At 37.0% G+C, this 20668-nt stretch overlaps 1 protein-coding gene across 1 annotated transcript in view; it reads right to left on the reverse strand.

The window, feature by feature from the left end:
- Positions 1-166: 166 nt before the first annotated feature.
- HEPHL1 (hephaestin like 1) overlaps positions 167-20668 on the reverse strand; it is a 96764-nt gene continuing 76262 nt past the window's right edge. The window contains exons 14-20 of the mRNA XM_072611337.1: positions 19215-19355; positions 15768-15874; positions 10175-10397; positions 8433-8572; positions 5984-6146; positions 4167-4238; positions 167-4069 (exon numbers count right to left, since the gene is read on the reverse strand). Of these exons, the coding sequence (XP_072467438.1) occupies positions 3870-4069; positions 4167-4238; positions 5984-6146; positions 8433-8572; positions 10175-10397; positions 15768-15874; positions 19215-19355 (1046 nt within the window). The 3' untranslated portion in view covers positions 167-3869. The remainder of the gene's footprint in view (positions 4070-4166; positions 4239-5983; positions 6147-8432; positions 8573-10174; positions 10398-15767; positions 15875-19214; positions 19356-20668) is intronic.

Here is a 20668-nt window from a genome sequence, read left to right on the forward strand (position 1 = left end):
ACCCATTCCCCAATATGCTAAAAAACAAAAGGAAAGCTTCAAGTGTTTGGGCAGATCCTTTGTAGATAATGAGAAAACATACAGAAGAACCCCATAAGAGGAGAAAGCATAATGAGTATACCCACCCTGATAAAACTATGAATCTTTCAAGGATCAAGGCAAAATATTAACTATTTTTTAAAATATATTTTTATTTTTCCCAATTACATGTCAAAACAATTTCTTTAACATTTGGGTTTTTTTAAGGTTTGAATTCCAAATTCTATCCTTCCCTCCTTCCCTTCATCCCCCTCCCCTCTCTGTGATGGTAAAAAATCAGACATAGGTTATACTTGTGCAATCATGCAAAACATTTCCATACTAATCATTTTGTACAAGAAAGACTCAAAAGAAAAAGAATGAAAGAAAAAATTGAAACTAGCATGCTTCAGTCTGTATTCAAACAACATTAGTTCTTTCAAGGCAGATATTATGCTTTATCATTAGTCCTTGGGATTGTCTTAGATCATTGTATTGCTGAGAATAGCTAAGTCTTTCAGAGTTCTTCATTGTGCAATATTGCTGTTACTGTGTACAACGTTCTCCTATTTCTGTTCACTTCACTTTGCACCAGTTCATGTCAGTCATTCTATGTTTTTCTGAAATTATTCTGCTTGTTATTACTTATAGCACAATAATATTCCATCACAATCATATATCACAACTTGTTTAACAGTTTCCCAACTGATGGGCATCCCTTTGATTTCCAATTCTTAGTCATTACAAGAAGAGGTGCTATAAATATTTTTGTATGAATAGGTCCTCCCCTCTCCCCTTTCTTGCCTTTGGGATATAGAACATGCAGTAGTATTGCTGGATCAAAGGGCATGCAAAGTTTCGTAGCACTTTGGGCATACTTCCAAATTGCTCTTCCGAATGGTTGGATCAGTTCACAATTCCACCAATAGTGTAATATATTGTGTTCCAGTTTTCCCATCCAACATCTCTTATTTTCCTTTTTTTGTCACATTCATCAGTCTAATAGGTATGAGATGGTACCTCAGAGCTGTTTCAATTTGCATTTCTCTAATCAATAGTGACAAAGCATTTTTTCATGTGACTATACATAGCTTTGATTTTTTTTGTCCAAAAAAATTCCTGTTTATATCCTTTGACTACTTATCAATTGTGGAATGACTTGTGTTTTCATAAATTTGACTCAGTTCTCTCTATATTTGAGAAATGAAACTTTTATCAGAGACATTTGTTGCAAAAAAAATTTTTGTCAAGTTTTCTGCTTTCCTTTTAATTTTGGTTGTATCGACTTAGCTTGTGCAAAAACTTTTTAATTTTACATAATACAATTATCTATGTTACATTTTGCAATGCTTTCTGAATTTTCTTTGGTCCTAAATCTAATAAACTATTCCATGCTCTTTTGATTTCCTTATGGTATTATCCTTTATATGCAAATCATGTGCCCATTTTGCCCTTATCTTGGTATATGGTGTAAGATGTTGGTGTATATCTAGTTTCTGCCACACAGTTTTCCATTTTTAAAATACTGACAATTTAAAGGATACTTTGTGGTTATGAAGTGATTTACATGTATCAATTTAAGTATTATTATCCCTACTTTGAATGTGGGGAAACTGAAACTCATAAAGAATAAGTGACTTGCCTGTATAAATGGCTAGTAAATGCTACAAGTGACACCTAAACTAATCTTCTGATCAGCCTCAAATCCAGTGTTCTTGCTGCTATTCTACAATGCCTATTTTTTGTGTTGGTTTTTATCCTCTGCCAGAGGGACTTCACATACATATCTCAATTCCGCTGTTACTGATAAGAACATTGTCTTTGCACCCAGCTGATTAAGTAAAAGAATTCATGCACTTTATAATCTATTAATATATGAAACTTTATTAGAGTATTAGAAAGAAATAAACTAATCTTTTATACTTATCGTTCCATCAAAATTAAATCAAATGAAAAGGAAGACTATATCAAAATAAATTTGCTTGTTCTAATGGATAAAAATTTATAAAGGGTATTACACACACAAAAGACATTTTTGGCATTATTATAATTTCTATTATTAAGTAATTCTGCAGCATTCACAAAATATGCTTGTGAACACAATTCTATCACATTACTTATTAGAATATATTATATCATTTTTTTTGCTCATGATTAAGTGGTACTGAGATGAGGATAATTGAGATTCCCTGATTGATATTAGATATTCATTTAGTCAAGAGCAGAACTAATAGTTACTTTTAGTGTTATTATAATTATATTAAATTACCCTTCTCTCTGCTTCTAATCCTAACCCCTAGATGCAAAAGAATATGCAAAAAAGATCCCTCCACCACAATGTATATTTAAGTATTTCTCAGTCACCTCCATATTTGCTTGATCTACACTAAACTTAGAAATGCTACCAGTACACTTAATTACCGTGCAGTGAGTTTCTTCGTCTTAGTCAGTAATGATTTGTTAGCCTAACAGTAAAGAGTATGGCCTTTATCTGTTTATTATTCCCTAGTAATGGGGAATAAGGGACAGGGAGTGTTCAGTTAGCTAGGAAACTAGTTGGGCCTATAAAATTTCAATGCTAATCTATAAGGCTATTTAAATAAAAGGTTTTTTTTTAAGGTAAAGAAGGAATTCCTTTTGAAAGTCCCTTCTTTCTAGACATGCCCTTCTCCTGACTACTTCCTCTCCTCTCTTCTTTTTATCCCCCTCCCCCTAAAAGCTCTAGGTCTTAAAAAAGTATGAAATTACAATTTGTGAGAGGTCGGTTATGTAAATCAATTGCCTAGTAGTGTTTCTCATGCTATTTCTACTGTAGTAGAAGATGCAGTTTTGGAATGATCCCTTAAACTGAATGGAAAATCAGATTCAAATATTCAGTACTGAACTCCTCTGCTGGGCAGCAACCTTCCTCTTCTGAAATTCCCACTACGGTTTGATTGAAGCCCCCTACATTTTGCTGCACATGGAGGCCAGACTCAACAGTGGGAGGACCTGGCCTAGTATTTCACAGATTCCAAAAATCCTAGTTTTCTAAGTATAAATACGAACTTGGTTTTAAAAAAAATACAAACCTTGCTACAGAAATGTATTGTCAAAACATCTAGTATTGAGTAAGTTAGTAAACTTTCAAGTATCGCTAAAAGTTTGCATAAAGCAAGCAGCAATGTTTAAAAACAAAACAAAACCAAAAAACTCTGATAGCCTTACTTTTGGTAACTAACCAGTGCAGACCTTGTTGGTATAACAGGAGAAAAAGAAAGATTAAGAGCACCGGTTTATTGAGGAAAGAAGATTCATTGTTGGGTCATATTCTGTCAGCAGATGCTTAAAAAAAATCCTGCAGATGCAGTAGGTACCGACTTTTCTTGCACAACTTAGGGAACAGTCTGTTTGGATGCGAGGGAAAAGCCAGGGCCATCTCATCGGATTGCTACAGTGCTTCCTGGTACTTTGTAAGCAATGTTAATCACCTAGGAACTAAATTTCATGGCCACCTAGGACAGTTTGTTCTCTAGAATAGGAAAAATAGAAAATGAAAACATCTTTCCAAGTGTCCTTCAGGCATCCTCACTTAGAAGACAGCCTTGGACTTTTCTCAGCTGAGCTACTATCTTGTGTATTTGTGTGCGTGCATGTGTGTTTATCCCTGAGAATTAATCATAGCCCATTTCAAGAGATAAAAGCAAATTGCTTTGAGTTGTATTTTGAGGGAATCAGAAGCCTGGTCTAGGATACAGTATCTATGTTGTCATTGTAAACTTGGCCTTATATAGTCTTGTTGCACTGGCTTTCTCCCCATCTAGGGGCGAAGCTTGACCCCTTTGCTGCATGCTGGCTGAGGAAGGACGGGTTTACAAAGCATCCGTGGGAAGTGCACAGGTCTGAATGGCTCGGTAAGCCATACGGTTTTTCAGAGATCGAAGAATGACAAAGAGAGCTATGACCACTAGGAAGAGGAGGAGGCCGATGATAAAAAGGATGACTAAAGCTGCCTTTGCTGCTCTGGGAGCCAGATCTTTGCCGAAGAAATGTATCTTTTCCTCATCTGTTCCTGTGAAAACAAAAAGTCACATCAGCAACTTCTGCATTTCTCCAATGGATTTTTTCAAAACGCATGTATAGATAGGTATGAAGGAGGCAATAGCTACCATGAGTAGGCACAGTGGGAGGGATCGGTTCTTCTTTAGAAGATGCCTTAGTGGAATAAGGAATCCTGTTGTCTGCAGAAAAAAGATAAAGAGCATGTCTTGTCAACAAGAGAGCTGAAAAGAGTTTCATTGTTCCCAATACTGTTTGATAAGTGATTCATTCCACTCATTGGGACTAAAACCTAATCACTGAGCCTCCCTGTCATTCCTCAGTAGCTCACTGGGACCCACTTTGCTCTTTACTATTAAGACCCTTTAAGAAGTCTATCTTCTTACCACATGTACTGTTCACATTATAAGTGAAGCATGATCATACCCTTCTAGCTTTATCTTATATTACACCTCTTCTTGGGCTGTATATTCCAACCTAATTTAACTATTCCTTGTCCCTAAATTATGTGCTTGTATCCCTATACTCATGAAATTCATTGTGCCTGAAATGTCCTTCCTCCTCACACCCTTTTTAAAAAAAATCTTTATTTTAATCTTATTTGTATTCTGACCTTGACAGTTTTCCTGACAGTCCTGAGCCATGTTGCATTATTGCATAATTGGTGGAGAGAATGTTGACTCACTGCTGCATACAATCTGCTTAGATAAATGAGTTTATTTGCTATTCTTATATGTTATGGTCCTTTGTGTAACCCACATTTGATGAAAAGAGGCTAAGATGGTGTCTATAAAGTTGGAGTTCTCTCCTTTAATTTTTAATGGCCAGGGAAGTCGTTTTTTGTTTAGAACTGATTGGATCCCTACCAGGGATGGGGAACCTGTGGCCTTGAGGCCATATATGGCCCTCAAAGTCCTCAATTGCAGTCGTTTGACCAAATCCAAACTTCATATAACAAATCACCTTAATAAAAAGTTTAGGGTCTAGACCAACATATTTAGGCAGTCAAGTTAGAAATTAGGGGCATGCAGAAAAGCTGACTTCTTTAGTTCCAAGAAAATCTGGTACCATACATGTTTTTCTTTTGAAGAAAAGAAGAATGCTGCCTTTTCAATGTATACAGTATCCCATCAGCATGCTCTCCACCTGTGTGAAGAGACTCATGCAAAATGCTCCAGGCTTGACTGAATACCAGGTTGCCATTAGCCAATGAGCATTTCCACAAACAAAATGTACAGAAAATTAAGATGACATGTAAAATAGCCTGAATCTCTGCCATATATAGCTTGCTACTTTTCTTCTTTAATGAGTACAAAAAATGAAGGATATTGGTTCCAACACTGTCCCATTTGTGTTTCCCTCTGAACTTCCCTCTCTTTTTTTCTATGCCTTTTTAAAACATTACTATCATACCCCTTTCTCCCCCAGTTCACCTCCCCTACCCTCGCAACCCTTCCTTTGTAACCAATAAACAAAGTCAAGTCAGATAGATCCTTACATTAACCATGTCCAAAATAAAAATGTGCCTCATCATGCACCTCTCTTTCATCATCTCTCATGAGGTGGGATGCATCTTTCATCATTAGTTCTCTGGAATCACGGTTGGGCCTCATCCCCTTTTATGCGTTGAATTACTACCTGTCCTATGAAGCATAATTCTAATACAGACTTCTTCAGGAAACTTTCCCTAATAGCTCCAATGGGTAATTAAGTTTCCTTTAAAATTTCATATAATCCTTGACTTTGTAATTGTGTAACATTGCCTACTTTAGTTATTTGTATTTGTGTTTTATCCGCCTTAGGCTGTAAACTCCAGGAAAGCAAGTCTCACAACTCATTGAATGTTGTCTCTCCTTTAGCACCAAGTACAGTAAGTCATAGTGATTGCATTATATAGTATTAAATATCAATGATTCAGAATCAGCACCTAAGTTCCTGAAGACAGTATACGTTGTTTCCATGCCCGCATGGATGTGGTCAGTCACGTGACAATGCAGGAGCCATGTTCCTGGATGATCTGCAATCAGTTCAACAGTCTGAAAGGTCCCAGGAAAGAGATCATACACGTCTTCACGAAAAGATTTATCCAACTGTAAAAACAAAATAAATCCTTAAGTTTCTCCTTGCCTGACCTTGGTGATGCTGCTTGGGGGGAAGAGGGGCACTTCATAAACTCTCTCCACCCATAAAATGTCTTTGGATTCTTCTTATCATGCACAGACAGAGGGTTGACAACGCAGCTGATTACCATGATAGCAGTAATAGCACCAGCACTCTGACCATTTCCATTAAAACTTATTATTTGTCTCCAGCTTTCATCCCTCTGGCTTCCAGACCCAGGCAAACTTACCTATCTGGAAGAACAGTATTCTAAGGGGTTTCTTTTTAAATGATGCCATTAAATGATTTAAAGTGTTAAGATATTAAATAAGTTGTTAAGGTGATTTAAAAGTTAAGCTTAAAAAAAAGATTTCCCAAGTCAGGTTAAGGCTATTCTGAGTTAGAAGGTAATCCTGAGTGTCCTAGTGTTCTTAACACCCAGGGTGGAATCTGCTCAACAGAGACAGCCTGGTGCATAATGGTATGATTTTAGATGCAGCAGGACAGTTCCATGCAAGCAAATTCAAAACATTGTCTACCATGCTCTAATGGATATCAGAAATGTCACTCACTAGAGTTCATTCTTTTGATTGAAGGCTTCGATCACCATTAAAATTCCTTCCTTTCTATTCCCACTGCAAGCATTATGGTCTACCAGGGCTTCCTAGACTTTAAATATTCACCACTGCAACAGCCTTGTAATTGGCTGCAGTGTGGGGGAAAAACAAGTAGACCCAGTGAGGCTGGACCATAGAATATTGGCTGGGGAGTAATCTCTAAGAAGAATGGAAAGAAAGTTCAAGTTGTAAAGAGCTTTGAAATGCCAAAAGAAGAGTTTATTTGTAATCATACCAATAACAAGGAACCCCTGGGTTGGGAGACTTGTAATATGGTCACTCCTGCACTTTTGGAAAATCACATTAACAACTGTGTTGAGGATGGAGAGGTGACATGGATGGACCAACTTAGAGGCTAATCTAATAGACCAGACTAGAAATGATGAAGGAATGAAGTAGGAGGGTAGCTGTGTGAGTAGAAAGAAGGGATGTGGAAATAGAATTAACAAGATTAGACATCTGATTGGACATGTGGGATGAGGGACAATGAGGAGTTGAGGATGACACTATGGTTGTGAACCTGGATCACTGGGAGGATGGTGGTGTCCTCAATAGAGATAGGGAAGTTTGGAAGAAGGGTGTATGTTTTGGGGAAAGATAATCAGTTCTGTTTTAGAGATGTCAAGTTTATCCCCATATTACAAATGAGAAAACTGAGGTTTAGTTTAATTGAAATTGCCCACAATCACACAGTTGGTTAGATATCAGAAGTGGGAGTCAAACATATGTCTCCTGATTCCAGGTTCAGAGTTCTTTCTACTGTCCTGTGATATCACCATGGAGATGTAACATATTACATGTTAGGGATGATTCTTTTGGTTTCTTTCACCTCTAGGCATCCCTGATCTAAGCAAAGCTAAGGAAGTCTACTTAGTTTTTTCTCCCTATCCCCCTCTCTTTGAATGGGTTCATTAATATCTTCCTGAAGATCATGGATTTTTCATTGAGGGGTATTTGTAAAAAGACTTAGAGCAAGAAGACCCTGGGTTCAAATTCCATTTCTGCCATACACTTGACTAGCTCTTATAATCTTGATTAAGTAATTTCATTTTCCTTGGCCTCAGTTTCACCATCTGGAGGAACAGGATGATAATATCTTCCTTGTCTACCTTCATAGAGTTATTATAAGGATTAAATAGAATAAGCATTTTTCATGAAAAGCATTTTTCATCTATGAAACACTATATGCATAAAACTATACTTTTAAAACTGGGATATATTACATAAGCCAAACAAGTAACATTTTTATGAACACTGTGAAGGTATGAAATATATGTGAGACGCAGAAGACAGCATTAGGACACCATATTTATACGATTATATTCTGTCATGTGTGAATTGAGAGAGATACTGTGTCCCATATGGAAGAGGTAGTAGGATGAAAAAAGAATTGGAATTTGGAGTTAGAGGACCTGAGTTAAAATCTCTACTTTGCCACTTATTAGTTATCTGATCTTGGACAAGTAATTTTCCCTGTCAAGGGCCCAAGTTTCCACCTCTGTAAAATGTAAGTGGAGCTCACTGCTAAAGTGCCTAGATCTTAAGTCTCATAACCACAAATAGTATGAAATAACCTCTCATGGTAAAAGTAAATTAATTCCATGCTAAGGAATCTCCCCAGAAACATTAAACATTGTGTCTCACTTGGCTTTTACTTACCTTAAAGAGAAAACTTTCCGCATGAAAATGAATGGTATGTATGTCAACTTCATTTCCTATTCCCAAAAGGTACCAGTTTGTCATCGTATTTTCATTCATTATTAAACCATGGAGATTTCCATAGATCTTTCCATTAATTGCTGTGGGAAGGAATAGCTATTCATTAATCTAAGGATATTCATTATTTAATCCATCTTTGAGCTGATAACAGCTTCGGGCCAAAAACATTTTCATTGTTCCTCTAGATTTGGAATAATCTTTCCCATGTTTATGAATATTCCTACTTATCAACTCAAACCTGTCCCATATCTGTCACTAGTCTGAAAAAAACAAAGGCATTAAACACAGCTCCACATTCTGATCGATATGAACTCCTAATAATGAATGAACAATAAAGTATTTATTAAGTGATTTTGTTATTGCCTATGCCAAGTGTTCTAAGTGCTGGGAGTACAAATACAAAAGACAGACCTTCTCTATATGAGTTTAAAATATCATAAAGGGGAGAGGTGGCCAGAGAGAATATGCTGTTCACTAAATTATAGAAATGGTGACTGGAATAAAAAAGGAAACCATCGGAAAGGTATAAACTCAAACTTTCTAAACTCAAATGTTAGATGTCAAACTAGGTCCTCAAAGACGCTTGGCAATCTGATCTTCGTCTTTAGCTTACTACCAATTAAATTCCCCACAATGGAAGTTCCAAACCTTGAATACTACAGTTCCTAAACACCACTCCTTCTTCTTATGAAGGTCTGTCATATGGGGAAAAGCTTACGGTGCTTGGTTTTAGATTAGGGTCATTCTGCTTGTCCTTAGAAAGTCAAACTGGTAACAATGAGTAGTTATTATGGAAAAGCAAATCTAATTTAAAATAAGGAAAAACTTAACAATGAGAGCTGTCCAACAATGGAATGGGCTGTTCTCTACTGCAAGTCTTTAATCAAAATTTGTGGCTACTTATTAGGGATGGTGTGGGATTCATACACCAGGGAGACTGGACATTAGGTCTTCCCTTCCAGCTCTTAGGTCTATGATTCTAAATGCTGTGATAATTTCCCATGGTCTGGAGAAAAACAAAATACACTTCCAAGGGAGACAGGAGCTGTTGCCTGAACTTTGATGGATATACAAAGAGACATGCCTTCACTCTTTTGAATTTAAAAAAATATCACATAGTCTCTATCACATGATAAGGTTGCATTGGTATTCAGAAATGGAATACTGTAAGTTGGATCGGTGCCTCAGTAATTTGATTCTGCCAGTTCATCAAAGGCTAACCAAGGTGCTATGTTGAAAAAGGAATGGATTCTTTAGATGTCCTTTTGGAAAAAAGGTTTGGGATAAGCTAAGGAAGACAGTCACAGAATCTCAGAGTAGAAAGAGACTTTGGAGGTCATCTTTTTCAATCTAGAACTGAACAGAAATCCCCTCTACAATATAACCAACAAGCGATCATCTAGCTTTTTGTCTGAAGACCTCGAATGAGGGGAAATCTATGACCTCTGAAGACAGCCCATCCCATTTAATGTACAACTCTAAACATGGGGAACCTTTTCCTTGCTTCTTCTCCATAATTATAATGTCTAAATCTATTTCTTTTCAACTTTCACCCATTGCACGCAATTCTGTCTCCTAGGATCAAACTGAAGTAGGATCAGGGACTTTCAGTAGTTAGACAGATTCCAGTGGCCATATTTTTGATCTGATTTTTTCATGTCATTGGCCCAGCCCTTACATACCATGCATTTTGTTGCTCTCCACAAAATCATCTGTGTGCTTAAATTTTTGGGGATCCTTATTGAGATATTTTTTTATATTTTCATTCAGATACCAGGATTCATTTTCATTAAACACCAAAAACAGAAGGGCAAATTCATAATCAATATCACTTCTTAGTCCCTTTTCATTCAGCACTCCTTCTCTACAAGTAATCAAAGGACCCATTAAACCGCTGTATGTGTCCTGGAAGGAAAAGAGTCAAGAGTTAAAGGTATATTTAAAAGTAGCATTTATCTCTTTAACAAGTTGAGTAAAAGACTGGAAAATACATTAAGAAAAATTTTAATTTTTTGAGATAGCCATGTTAATAAACCATATCTCATAAACCCAGAGCCTGAAATGGAATTAGTGCAGAGATTATGTCTCAAAATTTATTTTGTATTCCTGACTATACCTGAAACAGGGTAATCCTTTGTGGAATGGACTTACTCCAGATCCCAGAAAACAGAGCTACACAATTTAAATTTTATCATTTTCTTATAGACCTGAACTATAGTTTTGGTGTGTAGAGACTAAATATTTCTAATACTAACACTCCATTATCTGAAATGGAAGTTGAGATAATTCTTAATTTCAGCTATGCTGGGAAATACTGAAACTTTTTGTTAAATCTGGCTTTAGCTCAAGTTCCAGTTATAGCCCATATTTAATGTTTGTGATTATCTCACTTTACTACCTCAAAGCAGCTATGATTTCATCAATTCAAGTATTCCCTCCACCGACACAGATTGCGACTTCTCCAGCCAAAGAATTTGTCAGACAGTGACCAGGATCCTGATGGTGAGCTTCTCTGAACTTAGCTGATCCTAGTATGTCAGAAAAGCAGTCTACTCCAAGGCCTACACTTGGACCTTTTCCAGGCTGGAAGATGGTGTTAGGGTTTGGGCTCTGAAAGCAGCAAGGTACAGGGGAAAGAACATTGATTCTAGAATAGGAATTGACCTCTCCTCTGCTAACTGCTGGTGTGTATAGTTGGGCAAGCCACTTTCCCTGGGCCTTAGCATTCTCATCTGTAAAACATAAGGATTGGGCTAGATGGCCTCTGAGGATCCTCCCAGCAGACAAGGAGGAAAAGAAATCTATGATTCTTTGAGAAACCAGATTCAATTCCATGTGACAAGGAATGATAAGACGAGGATGTTAGTGGAGGCATGAACTGAGACCTCAACCATATATAACCTCATACTCTTAACATTTATTTAACCCTTATTTTATGAAATCACATCAGCATCTTCAGACATTTTAATTTTTTGTGTGTCGGGGTGGGGTAGCTGATGCTGGTCATAGAGTCAGGAAGATCTGAGTTTCTATCCTGCCTTAGATGCTTACTTGCTATGTGAACTTGGGCAAGTCATTTAACCTCTATAAACTTCAGTTTCCTCATCTATAAAATGGGGATAATAATGATAATAGCACCACCTTACAGTGTGATTATGAGGACCAAATGAGATATTTGTAAAGCTCTTTGCAAATTTTAAAATGCCACCTAAATGTTATGTAGTAGTAGTAGTAGTAGTAGTAGTAGTAGTAGTAGTAGTAGTAGTAGTAGTAGTAGCAGTAGTAGAAATAGTGGTAGTCGTAGAAATAATAGTTGTAGTAGAAGAAGAAGAAGAAATAGTAGTAGTAATAGAAATAGTAGTAGTAGTAGAAATAGTAGTAGTAGTAGTACAAATAGTAGTAATAGTAGTAGAGCCTTTGCTTCATCCACCTCCTCAACAACCTTGCATTTGCATGGGTACCTTCTCTAGGACCTTGCCCCCAAATGTCTTCCAGTCTCTTTTTATGTTTTGTCTTACTTTATTAGAATGTAAAGTCCTTACTGCTTAGCCCAGTGAAGTTCTATGAACATTCTACTATCTATATCTAAATCTAATCTGTCTGTGCATCAGTCAAATGGGGATATTTCCTTTGTCCTGAGATTCAATACATATGTACATGTCTATCTATAGACATATACACATATAAACATACATATTCATAATACGAGGTTATGTAAATGTTAATAATTATTACTCCTAAGTGAAGTTAATCCTTTTTATTTTAAAAATGTTCCATGTGGTTAAAGTGTCCTGTCTCTTTTCCCAAAGTATAACTCATACATATCCAAAGGAAGAAAATAAAACATAATTTCACTTCTAAAGTATATTTGATTGTTTCTAATTCAAATACTGCAGGGAGCCTCCTCCAGCTGGTTTTTATAAGAAATTTACCTAAAAATTTCCAGAATGATGCTTTGAAATTGACTTATATATCCTGTTGTCTTTGTGACTGAGTCTAAAGTGGGACAGGGGAAGGGGGAGAATGTATGAGACAGCTAAGTCAATTCTTGCCACTTGAAGACATGTACAATTCTCAGCAATTGAGGCTTCTAGTTCACCTTCATATTCCCAAAAAAGTCCAAAAGAAAGGTGACCAAGGAAAGACAGAAAATCTTATGAAGGTAATTACACACACACACACACACACACACACACACACACACACACACACACACACACACACACACACACCACCTAATTTAGATGAGAAGGAAAAATGAGAATTGCCTGAAGAAATCAATGTGATTTCAAAGAGAACTTACCAAATAGCTTAGTTATTTTTTAAACAGATCTGTAGAAAAGATGGCAGCAAGAAAAACAGTGGAGGATTAACACAAAAATGTGACATGGTCCTGCAGAAGTGGTATAAGGAGAGTTAATGTCTAGAATGAGCAGAAGCTAGCAAGGAAAACTAAGGACAACTTAATAGATTTGAGTTTTTTGTTTGTTCATCTGTTTTTAGTCATATTGGGGAAAAAGGAGAATCAGAAAAGGGATTGAACTTTCTAAGGAGCAGATAGAATGATGATAATTAAAAACAGGGAGGTGACTCAACTCTTTTTTTTTTTTTTGCTTTTGTCTGCCAACATAATTATGCACATATTAAATTTAAATTTCTTGATTAGCTCAGACTGCTTCTTTTCTGTCTTCATATCCCCTGTGCCTACACAGTGTCTGGTATATAGGAGATATGTAATAAATGCTTGATTGATTTATGGACTATAATTGTTGACTACCAACAATAGTGCTGTGGCAATCTAAATAGCCAATGACATCTCAGGCTGAACTGAGAGTTGTTCTTAGCTTCTTGGAATTTGGAAGTGATAGTCACATTGGACTCTTGCCTCATCAGACCCTACCTGAAGTATTATTAGGTACATTTTGGGGCACCACAGTTTAAAAAAGAAATTAATAAGCTGGAGAAGGGCAGCCATGATGGTTCAGCGTTTTGAGTCCATGTTATTAAAGAACTGGCTGAAGTAACTGGGGATGTTCAGTCCATAAAAGATGTCTCATAGGGGACATGAGAGTTGTCTTCAAGTATCTGAAAGAGGACTATATGGAGGCGAGATTAGACTTGTTCTACTTTGCCCCATGGGACCAAACCAGAAGAAGTGGATAAAATTTAGGCTTGCTGTCAGGAAAAACTTGCTAATAATTAGTGTAGTTCAGAAGTAGAATGATAGGTTAGTGATAGGTTCTCCCTCCTTAGAGAACTCTGAGCAAAGGGTAAATGACTACATGTTGGCTACGTTATGGAGGATAATTTTAGCGTATGGGCTAGACAAAGTATTTGTTGAGAGACCCTCTAGTTCTCAACTCCTGTGATATTGGGGTGATAATGGGCATGATAACTATCCTTAAAACCTCTGGTCTTCAGAGGCAACTAGGTGGCAAAGTGGATAGGGTGTTGAACCTGGAGTCAGACAGATTTGAGTTCTAAAACTGCCTCACATATTTACCAGACTTGAACAAGTCATTTAACCTCTCAACCACAGTTTCCCCATCTGTAAAATGGGGGAGTATAACAACATAATATATAATAATAACATCTCAAAGGCTTGTTGTGAGCATTAAATATGTAGTGCTTTTCACAAAATGCAATATAAATGCTAGCCATTTATGTCTGAAAAATGAGGGGGTTGATGACCCTTTGATGGAAAGTCCCTTCCAGCTCTATATCTATGACTCTACGGCTAGACAAGGAATAGTCTTTGAAAATGCAGGGTCATCTCCATTCCAGAGTGAGGCATGTAGGTAGGACATTATCAAAAGAAAAGAGGATTAGCAATTATTTGCTAGCAAAAAAAAAAAGCCAAAACAAAAAGACTCTCATCACTACTGGAAAGACAACTCAAACATTTATACTATTAACAATGATTCAGTAGGGTCATTTCTCTAGTGGAAGAGCAGTAGATCTTCTAAGAATAAACATATTTTCAACAATAGTTTAACAAAATTAGCATGATTGAGATAGCATCTTGAAATAAGAACTACAAGCCATTAACAGCTATATGACAGGTTTCTTTAACTCTTTGATATTAGGAGAAATAGAAATGAAATCGTCTCTGGTTTCATCTCATACCCAGAAAATTGGTAAAGATGACAAAATATAGGAAACAGTCAGTGTTGGCTAGGTTGTGGAAAGGCAGGCACACTAATGCACTGTTGGTGGAGCTATAAATTAATACAACCATTCTGGAAAGCCATTGAAAACTATGCTTCAAAAATGACTAAGATATTCATACCCTTTGAGATTCTACAGCAAAGCATATGCCCTAAGGAGGCCAATGACAAAAACAAAGATCTCACATATACCCAAATGTTTATAATAGCACTTTTTGCAGTAGCAAAGAGCTGGAAACAAAATATATGCCCATAGATTAGGAAATGGTTAAACAATTTGTGGTGAATGAATGTAATGAAATATGACTCCAGAATCAAATGGAATAAAGAACTGTGAATACAAAGACTACAGAGAAATATCAGAAGGCATAGGACCTACTGAAAAGGAAAGTAAACAGAATCAGGGAAACAATATACATAGTGACTACAACATAAATGGAAGAAAAATAGCAAAAAAAATCAGAACTGAAAAATGTGAAATTATAATGACCAAGAAGAAATATTAGGCTGTACTCCTTCCCTTCTTTGAACATCTAGGAAAGGTGAGCTGTCAATGAGTCTGAACACTACGTATCCAGTCTTGGAGCTGATTAGTTCTGCTGAAAAATATTTTTTCCCTTCATTTAATGTTTTATTATAAAGAAAGACTGTCTTGGAGAGGAAAGGTCAGGGACCTATAAGAAAATGAAGGTGAGAAAAGATATCCATAAAAATTTAAATGAAAAATTAAAAGAGCAGTGACTGGTATGTGGATGACAACTTCTGTGGGTGAAATTCTCTTAGCTGAATAATGACTGACCAGAGACATACCCCTTCGAACCCAACAAACAGCACTTATTAATCACTTAAGTAGCGCAAAATTTCAGTAACAACTTTATATTTATTTCAGTTTCTCTGTATATTATTTTCAATACTTACATTAAGAAGTCCCAAACTTGAGGGTTAAAGCATTAGCTTTTCTTATTTCCTTCTTCAGTTTTTTGCACTATGAATGACATGCTCTTTTACCTTGTAACTATTGTCAGTATTTGAAGGATCAAGTTAAAGGTATTTTTTTTTTTGCTTTACTGCTATGTATGTGAATATCATAGTTGCTGTTCCATGTTACCTTCACGAAATTTGCTGTTGAGTAGTAGGCCCAAGGGATACAATTTGGGTCAGAGGGGCCCGGCCCTGATCTTTTAGGGATATTCCACTGATATGTTTTTACTTCGCCTGAAACAAATGAAAATAGATAGAAAGACCTTGTTAATATTAGCCTTTGGTCAAGGCCATTTACCTGATGTATGCAAGCATGTCATTGTACATATTAGTCTCCCATAGGATCAAGCCTTTTAATTGTAGATATAACTGTCAGGTCCCGATCATCCACATTTCAGTTCTTTACTTTGTGAAGTCTTCATGGCCAAGTTTCAGTATCAGGAAGCTTCCCCTTCCACAATCCAGCTATATTATATATTCCTCCTTTCATTCTCTAAAATGTCTTTTTTTAAGAAAGATATATAGCTGTCATTGACTGTCATAAGAAAATGATGAGTGTCAAATCACATATGCTCAGGGAATTAAAACTTATTTTACTAGTTAGGATAGATTACATATTACTAGGTAGGTAAATATGTCTCAAAATACATGTTTTGTAGTCAAAGATAAATTCTTTTGAAATATATTTTGTTTTATATGATTGTCATGTCTCTGATTGATTAGTAGTAAGAGAAATGAGTATTTCTCTCTTATATGAATAACAAATTATTGAAATTAGTAGATTTCCCCTTTCTATTTCCTCATTCAGAAATAAACCCCTGTAAGTTATTCAGCCAGACTCTGAAGGACATTGCTGATAGATGAGATTGCCCAAATCCTTGGGGTACATGTCAACTTTCCTTCTTGGATGGAACCCCTCCCAACTAGAAAACCTTACAAAGAGAATCTAACTTAGGTGAATTCTGGTCCATTGTGTTTTACTCAGGCAGACTTGGGTGGAGTCTAGATTGCCTAAGCAGGAGTGGTCTAGGTAGAGATGAGTAAGAATGACAAAATGACATAATCAAAATCACATTCCCCCAGCCCCTCTTTAGAATAGACCCACCTCTCATTATACTACTCATTTTCTCAATTATTAATCAATCCGAGTTGATTTCTACCTCTTGGAAACACCCACTCTTCCAAGGGTATGTAAGGTATGAGGTCTTTGATTTACGAGAGGAGACCAATGACCATCATTTTATTAATTTTCTGCTGGTCATAATGAATAAAATTGATTATTAATTACCCCAAAACTATGTCTTTCCAACTTTTTGCTTGTCACAGTTTAAATCATCTAGAATTGAGTGTATTTGTGATAAAATAAGTAATTCTTTTCAAATATCAAGATGCGACATGGTATACTGGAAAAAGGTGCTAGACCAGGATTCAGAAGACCTAGGTTAATGATCAGCCTCTACCATTAATAACTTTGTGACTCTGGACAAGTCACTTAACCTCACTGAACTTCAGTTTCCAATTTATAGACTGGGATTAATATTTAAACTACCTCAAAAAATTGCTCTGAGCATCAAATACATTAGAGGTAATGGTCATATAAAGTGTTAAACCAATATCACTTTATATATACATATACATACATACATATATACATATATGTGTGTGTATGTGTATGTATACTTTTCCTAGCTATAACATAGGCAAAAATTTTGAACCCAAACTTAAAATTTCAGAAGGAGCCACCTGAGCCCTATGCCCACTTCTTTTGATAGACGTAATTTCATGGGTGAAGCAAGCTTCTGATGAGAAAACTTACTTTATCTGTTCAGGTCAGCAATTGTACTGCTATTTATGGTCTTAGAGATTTGCCTGTATTATGAGGCAAAGTTCAAGAGATTAAGTGGCTTTCTCAGAATCACATGGTCGGTATATGGCAGAGGCATGACTTTAACACAGGGCTTTCTAGTCTGAAGCTGGCTCTTCATCTACACCATGCTGTCTCTGTTTTCCTTCAAAACTTAGAACTATTTGGATGGATAGCAGAGACAAGAGAGTAGCAACTTGTAGAAACTAATCTCTCACCTCTGAATATGCCTTGTATCCATTGTTTTCAGCATTCTTCTCCCCCCCTCCCCAACTCTCCTCATCTGGTCCCACACATCCACTTCACCATTACTGCGATTTCTAGGTCAGTCTTTTGGGTCCCCTTCCACCACAGGACTCCCAAGCCTTGCAGTTAAATCCTACATTGATGAGCCCTATGAGGAAAAGACTGGTCCTTCAGATTCTCATAAATCCCTTCAGCATCATGCAAGAGAGGGATTAGAAGCATTAGAGAAGCCTATAAACATGGGGACAACAGACCTTGCCCCCATTCCACTGCTGAACCCAACTAGTCCAGACCTCTACCCAATGCAGTTCGAAAACAATCACTTAGGGGAAAGTGAGATCATCTAAATCAGACTTGTCAGACATGTGACTCACACATGTGGCCCACAACACCTTATGGTACCCAAACCAGATTTAAATGTAATTGGGAAATATTTAGTAAAATAAACAAAAATACAATGCAACATAGACAAGTTAAATTGTGGTTTAATAAATCAATGAGTGGCCCATAGGGATCCCTGTGTATGGTTTAGTGGCGCCTGTTTCTATTTGAATTTGACACCATTGATCTAAAGCATTGCTACCACAAAATATTCAAGGATATGAGTGAAGGAAGAGTTGTTGCCTGCTACTGCAATTATTCTCTCAATGCCCTTGTGAAAGGCCATTGTTTACTTTGTCCAACACCACACTGCAAGTCTCTATGCTCTCCCTACTTTCTAAATAAATCCTACTTATCCTTTCAGGATCCTTTCAATACCTTCCTCCTCCATGAAGAGGCAATAGGATGGTAGCAGGAAAAGCACTAGAGTTGGAAGGTAAATATGTCCTTATCCTGTTATGTATTATCTGTGTAATTGCTTAACCTACATGGGCTTCTGTTCTGTCACATGTAAAACAAAAGGGTTGGAACTCAATGGACTCTAGCTCTAAATCTATAATCCCATGGCTTTTGATTCTACGATCCTTTCTGTGCATCCTACCAACTATGTAACCATGGCTAATTCACTAGGTCTTTCTGGGTCTCAGTTTCTTCTTCTATAAAATATGGAGGGGAATATTGATTGGGTGATCTATAAGGTACCTCCCAGCTGTAGGCCTATAGAGCTGATGCAATCAAGGGTTCCCCAACTACTCCAGCCCTCACTCATCTCCCCCTACTCCCGACTCCTACATCATTTCAGCATTCCTTCACTGACATAAGATTGAGGGTATGATTATGTTGCCTGGAATGGTTATATGAATGTTTCTTGTGTGTTATCTGTGCTTCTCCAATCAAAATGGAAGATTTTTAATAAAGCCTGGAACTGAACACATAGGAGGAACTCAGTAAATATTTGCTGATGGAATGATTCATTAGCTATTTTATATCTAGAGTAATTATTGAGCCCTTGGGTGATGTGCAAGAGATTGCTAGTCCTGGCATTGCCTCTAGGCTGTCATCAGAACTTGAGATAGCCCTTACCTGGCATTGTGACTGGCACTGCAAATCTTTCCCCACTATTCACATCTTCTACACCATGGGCTGATATGGAGTAGGGTCTGGTGGCTTTGTTCTTGAATACAATGAGGATGGTGTCACCAACCTCTGCACGTATCAGTGGTCCTAAGGTAAAACAATAAAACCATGAATTTTCATACACTTAGCTTATAGGAAAGGTTTAACAAGGCAACATTGGAAACAAATTCATAGAACCTTCAATTTTGGTTTCATTCTCTGAAACTTAAATGTTGCTTACAAATGAACTTCAACAACACTACCCAGGTGGAGTGGATTCTATCCCTCCTCACTAGTGAGATAAGACCTATTGTAAATTGTCTAACTTTTCAGTGGCTCAGAGTGTCCATCTTTAAAAAGCCCCTATTCTTCCTAGCTCATAAACTTATTGTAAGCATCCAGTGAGATAATTTGTGTGAAATTCTTTGGAAAGAATAAAAGTATGATACAAATGAGATGCTGTGTGATACAAGGGAAAGTTAGAGTTAGAGGTCCTTAGTTCAAACTCAAGCTCTGTCACTTGCTACCTATGTGACATTACGCAGGGCACTTAAGTCTCTGGGCCTCAGGATGCCCAGGTGTAAAAGAGGGGATTTGACTAAATGACCTCTGAGATGCCTTCCAGCTATAAGTTTATTCTCTCAAATATTCAAGTGGATCTGTGCCCAATCTCATCAACTCCAACAATGCAAAACCCATCCTGATCGTGCCTGTCCATCCCAGAAGACCTTCATACATGTTCTCCCAAAAGCTCATCATACTGAGTTCCCCCATATGCTGGAGACTTTCTTTGTTTTCTCCTAATATCTTCAGGGTACTTGAGGAACCCAGTCATCTGCCTGTCATCCCTTGCTCATTCCATATGATCAGCCCAGCTTTTCTTCCCCCTATAGTTCTAGTTGTGTGGCTCTGGTCAAATCAATTAACCTCTGTTTGCCTCAGTTTCCTCAATTTCAAAATGGGAATAATAATAGAACCTACATTACAAGGCTGTGGTAAGGATCAAATGAGATAATAAATGTAAAATGGTCAGCACAGTGCCTGGTACATAGTAAGTGCCATATGAATGCTAGCTGCTATATTGTTGTATGATTATTCCTTGATGATATCCTTTACTTTTTGGAGATATTCATTGGTAGTATTTGTAGCCTTGCACATGCCTGCTATACTTGATTTCATTGCCCTCTGCATGATACTCATCTTTAGTTCTTCAGCAACAGGGCTCTTCCAGGTCTTGTTGATATGTAGTCACTCTAAAAAAATGTTTCCATTGAAAAGTTGGGTCATTGCTTTCATTGGAAAGCTTGAGAGCAATAAAAGGGCTTTGCAATTTCCTAAAAGTAATACAGTCCTTTTTCCCCCTTTTCAAATCTGGCCCCAGTTCATTATCTGCCTGAACTTTTTCAGATTAGATAGATAGA

The sequence above is a fragment of the Notamacropus eugenii genome, chromosome 5 (assembly GCF_028372415.1).
Source record: "Notamacropus eugenii isolate mMacEug1 chromosome 5, mMacEug1.pri_v2, whole genome shotgun sequence".
Classification (NCBI taxonomy): domain Eukaryota; kingdom Metazoa; phylum Chordata; class Mammalia; order Diprotodontia; family Macropodidae; genus Notamacropus; species Notamacropus eugenii.